General features: G+C 36.1%; 1 protein-coding gene across 1 annotated transcript in view; it reads right to left on the bottom strand.

The window, feature by feature from the left end:
- The window catches only part of LOC102880461 (acrosomal protein KIAA1210), a 52757-nt gene that overhangs the window by 26045 nt on the left and 16329 nt on the right, over positions 1 to 10383 (bottom strand). The window contains 3 exon segments of the mRNA XM_025046227.1: positions 4478 to 4672; positions 7924 to 8055; positions 8376 to 8502. Of these exon segments, the coding sequence (XP_024901995.1) occupies positions 4478 to 4672; positions 7924 to 8055; positions 8376 to 8502 (454 nt within the window).

Genomic DNA, 10383 nt, shown 5'->3' with positions numbered 1-10383 from the left:
TGGATAGACCATATGTTAAGCCACAAAATAAGTCTTAATAAAATTTAAAAGATTGAAACCATACAAAATATCTTCTCTGACCATAGTGGAATGAAACTAAAAATCAATAACATGAGGAAAACTGGAAAATTCACAAATAGATGGAAATCAAACAACATACACTTAAGCAACCAATGGGTTAAAGAAGAAATCAAAAGTTAGAAAATACTTTGACATGAATGAAAACTAAAACACACCATAATAAAACTTATGCGATACAGCAAAATCAGTCCTCAGAAATTTAAAATTGTATATGCCTATATTAAAAAAAAGAAAGATCTCAAACCAATAACCTAACTTTCCACTTTAAGGAACTAGAAAGAGAAGAGCAAACTAACCCAAAAGCTAGCAAATAGAAGGAAATAATTAAGATAAAAACAGGGTTAATGAAATAAGGACTAAACAAACAATAGAGAAAATTAATGAAACCAAAAGTTGGTTCTTTGAAAAGTAAAACAAAATTGGCAAATCTCCAGCTAGATTGACTAAGAAAAAATGAGAGAAGACACTAATTACTAAAATCAGAAGTGAAAGGGGACACTCACTACTGACTTTACAGAAATAAAAAGGATTGTAAGACAGTACTATGAATAATTTTATATCAACAAACTAGATAACCTAGATGAAATGGATAAATTTCTGGACACACTCAAAACTGACTCAAGAATATATTTAAAAATCTGAATAGACCTATAACAAGTAAAGAGACTGAATCAGTAATCAAAGCCTCCCCAAAAAGAAAAGACCAGGACCAGATGGCTTCAATGGTGAATTCTATCAAGTTTTTAAAGAAGAATTAACACCAATCCTTTACAAATTTAAGAAGGGGGGGGGGAGGAGGAGAAGAAGAAGAAGAAAAAAACATTTCCTGATTCTATTCAGCCACCATCGTTCCAAAACCAGATAAAGATATCACAAAAAAGAACACTATAGACCTATATCCCTTATGAATATACATGCAAAAATACCAGCAAACCAAATCCAACAGCATAGCAAGGCAATTATACATCATGACTAATTGGAAATTATCCCAGGATTGCAAGGAGGTTCAAAACATGAAATCACTCAATGTAATATACCATATTAATAGAATGAAGGGAAAAAATAACATCATCTCAATTGATTTGACAAAATCCAAAAATTTTTCAATGCTAAAAACACCTAACAAACTAAGAATGGAAAGAATATATGAAAAACCCATAACTAACATACTTAATGGTAAAAAACTGAAAGTGTTCCCCCTAAGATCAGGAACAGGACAAGGATGTCTCTTTTTGCCACTATTATTCAACATTCTACTGAAAATTCTAATTAGAATAATTAGGAAGGAAAAAGAAACAAAGTATATACAAATTGGAAAAGAAGTAAAACTATATTTACAAGTGACATGATCTTAAATACAAATATATATAGATATAGATATAGTTATAGTCAATATAGTTATAATGAATGATCAGATGGGGAATTCACAGAGAAATGGAAACTATAAAAAAAAGAAGCCAAATAGAAATTCCTAGAACTTAAAATTATAATGTCTGGGGAAAAAAACATCCCAAATAGGTTTTGCATGCTCATGAAAACAGAAGAAAATAACAAGTGAATTTGTACAGAGAAGTCAATTTAGAAAAAAAACATAATATGAAGAAAAGAAATTAAAGATTAACAAATAAAAAAGGAAAATTCTAAAGATTCCCTACAAATCTATTAGAGCTAATAAATGAATTAGAGTTGAAAATACAAGATCAACATACACAAATCAGTTGTATTTCTATACGTTGGAAATGAACAATCCCAAAAGGTAATTAAGAAAACATTTCCATTTACAATAGCATCAAAAAGAATAAAATACTTAGAAATAAATTTAATCAAAGAGGTGAAAGGCTTGTACACTGTAGGCTACAAAACATTGTGAAGGAAATTAAAGACCTACATAAATGAAAAGTCATCCCGTGTTCATGGATTGAAAGACCTAATCTTCCAATGGCGATACTCCCCAAAGTGATCTACAAATTGAAGGCAATCCCTATCATAATTCTAATGTGCCTTTTTGAATATATGAAAAAAACTGATTGTAAAATTCATGCAGAATTGCAAGAGATCTCAAATAGCTTAAACAATCTTGAAAAAAGAACAAAATTAGAGGACTCACACTTCCTGATTTCAAAACTTATGACAAAGCTATAGTAATTAGAACAGTGTAGTACTGACATAAGGATAGGTATATAGATCAATGGAAGAGAACTGAGAGTCCAAAAATAAACCCATTCATCTACGGTTAATTGACTTGCAACAAAGGTGGCAAGACCATTAAATGGAGGAAAGAATAGTGTTTTCAATGAATGGTGCTGGGACAACTGGATAGCCATATGCAAAAGAATAGTTAGACCCTTAACTCACACCATATATAAAAATTAACTCAAAATGGAATGAAGACTTAAATATAAGAGCTAAAACTCTTAGGAGAAAATATAGGAATAAATCTTCATGATCTTAGATTTGGCAACAGTTTCTTAGATATAACACCAAAAGCATAAGTACCAAAAGAAAAAAAATCAATAAATTGAACTTTATCAAAATGTTTAAAATTTTGACCAATTTTGTTCTCTTGATAGGGTAAAAGACCACTCACAGAACAGGAGGAAACATTTGCAAAGCATATATCTGATAAGGGTCTAGTATCCAGAATATATAAAGAACTCTTACAACTCAACAATAACAAAAAAGAAAAAGAAAAAATAAAATAAAATAAAAACGAGCAAAGGACTGGAATAGATATTTCTCTAAAGAAGATATACAAATGTCCAATAAGCACATGAAAAAGTGCCCAACATCATTAGTCACTAGAGAAATGAAAATCAAAACCACAACGAGATACCTAACTTTACGTAAGCCCACTAGAATGACTTTTTTTTTAAAGGAAAATAACAAGCGTTGGCCAGCATGTTAGAGATATTGGAACCCTCATACATAGCTGGTGGGAATGTAAAGTGGTATATCTGCTGGGGAAAATAGTTTGGTGGTTTCTCAAAAAGTTAAACATAGAATTACCATATGACCCAGCAATTCCACTCCTAGGTACATATCCAAAATTATTGAAAACAGGTGTTCAAACAGAAACTTATACATTAATGTTCATAGCAGCACTATTTACAATAGCCAATAGGTGGCTAGGACCCAGATGTCCATCAGTGAATGAATAGCTAAACAAAATATGGTATATCCATACAATGGAATATTATTCAATCATAAAAGGTACTGAAGTACTAATATAGGCTACAACATGGATGAACCTTAAAAAACATTATGCTAGGTGAAAGGAGCTAGACACAAAAAGACACATATTGTATGATTGCATTTATATGAAGTATCCAGAATAGATGAATCCAGAGACAAAACATACTAGTGGTTGCCAAGGGCTGAGAGAAGGGAGGGATGATGATTGACTGCTTAATATGTATAAGGCTTCCATTTTGGGGAAGCAAACTATTTTGGAACTAGATAGTGGTGATGGTTGTACAATATTGCAAATGTACTTAAAGCTGCTAAATCATACACTTTAACATAATAAATTTTATGTTATATGTATTTTACCACAATAAAAAATGTTATCTAATTCAACTTTCCACTAAATTCACTGTCTGGCCCAATTCATCTGATTTAGTGGTATTCTGCATAAAATATAGTCATAGCTTAAATCCATAAATCAGTGAGCATCCATCCCCTATCACCGGCTTGTGTTTTACCTTTGGTTCTAACCTAATTGTTTTTTGTTGTTGTTGTTGACATATCTAACTGAAAGCTGCTTCCCTCTATAGAATCTTTTGACATCAAAACAGATTTTTGCTGACTAGACAATGATCTTCATTATAAATTACCTGTCTATTTACTTTTTAGTTCCCAAGGTTAATGGTTAGAAACTCCACTCTAAAAGCCCTCTCAAGTTCGATAACAACCAATTAACTTAACCACAGGTTAATTTGAGAATGGAAATGTTGATGTTGGCACAATCTATTAATATTCCAATTGTTGATGGATATCATTTGGTTGACAAACCTAGACGTATGAAATGCACATGCATGCCCTCTCTTGTGTCAAATGATTTTTTCATATGGATATATGTCTCTCAGACAATACTACATGTACTAACCTTTGATATTTTGACGTTTGAAACTGTAGAGGCTTTATTTCCATAAAAATCTCTATCGTGTTCTTCCTGAAATAATTGAAAACATCTGTAAACTATTTTTTGTCCAGATACTGACTTCCATTGATTATAAATTAAAGACTGATTATTTGGCTTGCGGAATTGAACAGAAAATGTAAACCACCTTACAAATCAAAAGTCAAGCATGGTAGCTCCTTCCCCAAGCATCTCCCTAGTATTGAAAAAAGAAAGCACAAAAAGAAATTTTGCCTCTGTCCTGTGCCCCCCACCTACCCACAACCTTCCACTTAGGATGGGGCTAACACGAACCTTTTTCAACATCAGGATATTCTGTGGTAAAAGCTTCTTTTGTGGGGTCTTAGGTGACTCATCATCATCAACAGAAATTTCTTCGAAGTCCTTAGAAATTGTGTCAGATTTTATATAAAATGGGCTGATGCCAGGTTGGCATAGACGCAGTGGTGGGATCTGTCAAGGAGTATAGAAGGAAAAAGTTCAAATTTGTATGTTTTCCTTCAAATTACTGGTGTTCTCTTGTTGTTTCATGGTTGAAGGACTAAGGACCCAAAGTGAAAAAAAAAAAAACAAGCCAAGGAAAGAATCTTCTACTCCCTGTCTTCGCCTACTCAAACCCAAGACCAATAGCCTTGACTCACACTTGGGCACAATTTTGTCAATCCCCAAACAAAGATAGAAACTTCAAAATGCCTATTTGATCAAAACCAGAATTCTGGTGTTATATCCCTACTAATGCTCACTATAAATCTCATTTGAATCTGATCTTTATTTTAATTTTGGGCCTGTCTTTGTACATCTAGCTCTTGTGAACATGAGTCTTTGGATTATGATCTGGGCTTGGTATCCAAACTAAAATCCTTGCTCTTATCATTCCAGGAATCGGATCTTGACTGTGTTGGTTGTTTATCTTAATCCTGTCATGATTGATTTTCTGGGATTTTTAGAAAATCTACAGAACTAGTCCTGGTTATAACTCCTTTACTTGGTTTCCTAAGAGAATAAAGTTGAGCATTTGGGTTTCCTTGGACTTTAGCAGACCAATTTAGTTGATTTCACTTTGATTCTCATAGTACATTTGAATTTGAAGCATTAGTCTCTGCCATAGGCCTTCTGATGTGGATCAATTATCTTTAACAAATACTGGCTAAGCATCTACAATGTGCCACATTTCATTCCAGGCACTGGGCCTACAGCAATGAGCAAAACAAAATACTTGCTGTCATGGAGCTGACATGCTTGTTTCTGTCATAGGCTCTGCTCCTGCTCAGGACATATGGCCTTCAAACAAAGCAAAAGAAAAGTGGCCACAGTGAGCACTTGCCAAGGTTCTACTCCGGGAGTACTCCTGGTCAGTGTCTAAGGTGCCCTCTTATTACTACCAGGCCCCACTGAGGGCTCTTGAGAAGAGGCCTTGGGGATTAACCATCCCTAAGCCCAATTCTAATAATAATAACTACAATAATGACAACCAACTTATACTGAAGTCTTGACTTTGTTTTAATATTTACTATTTCCTTCTTTTTGTTAGCTTCAGGATTAGTTCATTCTTCTCTTTCTAGGCCCTTAAGGTAGAGAGTTTGATTATTGATTTGAGATCTTTCTCCCTGCCAGGCAGGGAGTGCTTTCCATAGATGTATTTCATTTGAACCTTACGACAATTCTTTGAAGCATTTGCTCTTGTGGTCTCCATTTTACAGATGGGGAAAACCAGGTTTGAGAGATGACATGACTGGCCCTAATTCTTACAGTGGCAGAACAAGCATTTGAAAGGTCTGCTTGCTTTTATACTCTATGTTCTCAAACACTGTGCACTCCTGTCTCCTAACTGTAAGGGCCAGGAAGGCAGGAAGGGGATAATCCATACTCAAGTTCAGGAAGTGAAAGGGCAACAATCAGATGAGGTATGCCTGCTTCCTTCAGAAAGGCTGCAGAGGGAGAGTCATGCCTATGAGCAGTAAAAAAAAAAAAAACTGCTTCACAGTCTTAGTTTCTTAAATTACTGAATTCAGTTTGATTCAACAACAAGATGCTAATACTCTGCTATTATAGCTTATCTATTTATCCTCAAATAAAAATTTCTTGGAGAGTAATCTAGACACCCACATTTCTAATACTTCAGACAGGACATCAGGTAAAAATTTGACAGGGGATAAAAACTGACTCGATCTCAGGATTTCTAACAGAACGCTGTACCTTAATGTCCTCTTCCACAATCTCCCAGTTGTTGGGAATGTCACTTAATGCATTAAGAGTCCTGCCCCTTCAAGGGACCAGCAATTGACCAATTTCATACTTGCCCAGCTTTTATGCAACATTAGGTGTAAGTACCCTTGACTTAATGCTATCAACTACCGTGTCATTTAGGGTTGTCACCTTGCCACTTAAGGGAAAAGTCAATCTGGTTGTTGATGACTCAGGTTCTTTCAACACTGTATTCTGTCTTCAGCCCTATTTCCAGGGGAAGAACTAAGGGAGAAGGCCAAAGGTATGAGATGTGGGCCCAAACCAGACATTTAAGAAAACTTGCCTTTGGGCTTTCTCCACCTCCTTCATGGTGAGAGGAAATGCCCCTAGAATCCTTCCCTTTAATTTTCACAAAAATCATCTTTAAAAAAAAAATGAATATCTTTGCTATAAGAGTGTCTCTGTTTCTGGGACTGAGAGAGAAGAGAGAGAGGGAGGAACCCAACAAACACATTTCCCCTTTCTGAATATGAGAAATCACCCTATAGCACTTGGCCATGTAGACCTGGATTTTTGCCACTGGGCGGCAAGGGAGTGTAAGTGTGAAGACAAGCGAAAGCTGGTGTAGATGTTTAAAACCTAAAACTGGAAAGTTCACAAAGTGACTTTTCTTGCTATAGTGTAAGAGGGCAACAGTTTGCTGACCTAGGGGCTGCTTTACAGCCATAAGATCAACACCTTTGCTAACCATATCAGTGTTTGCTTCTCCACCCCTCATGGCTAGTGTACCCAGCAAAACTTTCACACACAGTATACAAACCAGAATGAGAGATATGGGGTCTTAAGCAGCCATGTCAGAAATAAACCCGTTACCTTTTGTCAAATGAAAAATAATCAGCTCTCCAGTGGAGAAAGGTCTCTTCCTTGTGTGGCCTTCCCAGTTTCAGGGGAATCCTTGGGTATAATCCCACCCACAATGTAAGAGAAGGAGGAAGGAAGGTAAGCTGCTAGGGGTTATCTCCCTGGAAATATCTCCAGCTCCCCCTAGAGCATTTCTCAATCAAAGCTCCTGAAGAGTCTGACTTAGCAATGATTAGGATTCGCTGGAGATAAGAGACTGTCCTAAATACATGCTGCATTTTGAAGAGACTAAAAGGTGTACCCTTCTCCCTGATAAGGCAGGTACAAAGAAATTGGACATCTTAAAAACTGCAGTAATAGAAAAACTGTGGTTTTTGAGGTTAACACAACTGAGTCAGATTTCCAGGTCTACCACTTACTATCTAGGTAAGTTTGAGCAATTTCTTTAATCTCTCTGAGTTTTTAGTCAATTCTCAGAAGCGACACTTTGAGGTAGATATTAATATTGTACCCATTGTAGATGAGAAAAAGAAGGTTCACAGAGGCTAAGCTATCAACTCAAGGTTACAGAGACAGTAAGTAGTAGAGCGAGAATTCAAGCATAGACCTAACTGTCTGACTCAGCTGCCATACTTTGAACAATTCCACTCTACTACCTCAGTGATCTTGGAGTCTGCAATCCAGGTTCTACTTCTGGGCACATATCGAGACACAACTCCAAACACAGCTTCAGAAAAACCTCTATGCACACTATCAGTTCTAGGCAGACTTCCAAAAACATGAGATCTCTGTGGAAGAAAAAACATGGGATTGGAATGCTTGCATATTGAGTGGAATGTCACTGTCATAGTACTTTAAAGCATTCTTGAGTGTGTCAAGAAAAGTGAATATGGTAATATCAGTCAACACTGTGTGTCAGGCACTAGGTAAACACACCATATATTTATATATTCTCTCATTCGATGTTTACAACAGCCCTGTGAGTTCAGAATCAGCTGAGAAGTAGAGCCAAATTCCTCCCTCCTTTTTTTTTTTTTTTGACTGAGTAGGAATAGGGAATGGAAGAGAAGTAGTCCAATTAGGCACTGATGTTCAAGTTCACTGTTACCTGCAGAGATCTGCCCCTCTGGGGCTCTGGAGAGTGGCATGTTTTACTTGTTGATCTTTCAGGCTTAGGCTCCAACATGAAGATGCTGTCATGGGACAAGCATTTGTTCCCCATGCTTCTTTTGATTCTAGAAAGGAAGGAAAAGGTCTTATAAAAGCAGCCTCAAAAACATAAGAACCAAAGATACATGTATATCTATAATATGGCCTACAAAAGACACCTCAGAAGGAGGGTGGGGATGCAAATGTGTAGACAAAAACGTTGTCCATGAGCTATGAAGTGAAAAAAATAAATAGTATGATCCCATTTAATATATACATATATATTATATACATATTTATTGAATAATATCTAGAAGGATAGCTACCAAACTGTTATTGATAGTTCACTCTAAGGAAAGGCACTAAAGACTGAGGGAGATTTTCATTTTCTACTTAATGTACTTCTGTATAACTTCAATTTTTTAAACATTTAACACATATCCTTTTCATTTAATAGTTTTATTGAGATATGGTTTATGTACCATACAATTCACCCATTTAAAGTGTACAATTCGATGATGTCAGAAACATGGCAGAGTGAGAGATGTCCCCAGATCTCTTTCTTGAAAAAAAAAAAAAAAAGGCTGAACAACTAAAACTCAACAAAAATCACCCAAACTGCACACTAGCACATATGAACAGGGGATCTGTGCATTAGAGCTACTGCAGGTCAGAACCCCAAGTTTCAGATGGAGGACTGGGAGAAACAAACAAGCTGCCTCTCGCAGACAGAGCTCCCTGTAGGAGAAGAAGGAGGAGAGAAGGTGCGGCAAGTTCCCTGAACAGCCTAGCCTGGGAGTGTTGTGAGCTCCACTCAGCCAGTGGCAGGCCCAGTAATCAAGGCAGAAAGCAGAAAAACAAGGACAGTAGAAAAACTACAGTTGATTTGTACCACCCGCAGGTACAAAACTAAGTCTGAGCCGCAGCTCCAAACCCCCAACCCAGAAGGCGCCTACCCCCATAACCTCCAAGACAAATGCAGCAGAGCCCCAGGGAAATCTGAGCAAAAGCTACCAAAACGTCGCTAACACTGACAAGAACTGAGACTGAGGGTAGCAAGCGTGATTAAACATCTATAAAGGAAAAAAGATATTATTAAGACTTTATGTAAAGCAGAGATCCAAGAGTTTAGACGCCACCTACTGGAAAACAAAAGAAAAACACGTTCCTTGCAAAGGCTAGGGACCATTATATAATAAATCTTTCTGGAAAAAAAGGTAGAATATATTTTGATTGATGCCCAGGTGGATAAATACTTCATTAAACACCAAGAACAACCAAGGTGACGAGGCATCTCAGAAAGAAAGAGAAAAATCTCCAGAAAATAAGCTTAGAGACATAGAAATATGCGACTTAAATGACATAGAATTCAGGGTGATACTTCTGAAAAATCTCAGTGAGTTACAAACTGAGTCATATCAACAATTTAAGGAATTGAAAGAAAACAACTAGATGAGCAGAGCAAGGAGATTGAAACTATCAAAAAGAACAGAATAGATCATATGGAGATTAAAAAACACACTGCAAGAGTTGAAAAATGAAATAGCAAGCTTGGGAAATAGAGTCGACCAAATGGAGGAAAGGATCGGTGAAATCGAAGACAGAAATCTGGAAATAAATCAGAAGGAAGAAAAGAGAAACCGGAGAATGAAAAAATAATGAAAGAGAAATTCAAGAACTAGCTGACACCATCAGGAAGAAACCGAAGAATGAAAAATAATGAAAGAGAAATTCAAGAACTAGCTGATACCATCAGGAGAGGAAACATAAAAATACTGGGCATTATTGAAGGCAAGGAAAAGGACAGGAACTAAAAAGCATTTTCAGACAAATAGTGGACGAGAATTTCCCAAATCTAAAGAATGAACTAGAGCTGAGAATTAAAAAAATCAACAGAACACCAAATTATCTAAACCGAAAAAGGCCTTCACCAAGACACATTGTATTAAAATTATCCACAATCAACA

This window comes from Pteropus alecto, unplaced genomic scaffold (assembly GCF_000325575.1).
Source record: "Pteropus alecto unplaced genomic scaffold, ASM32557v1 scaffold280, whole genome shotgun sequence".
Taxonomy (NCBI): domain Eukaryota; kingdom Metazoa; phylum Chordata; class Mammalia; order Chiroptera; family Pteropodidae; genus Pteropus; species Pteropus alecto.
This window is presented reverse-complemented; position numbering and strand designations above follow the sequence as displayed.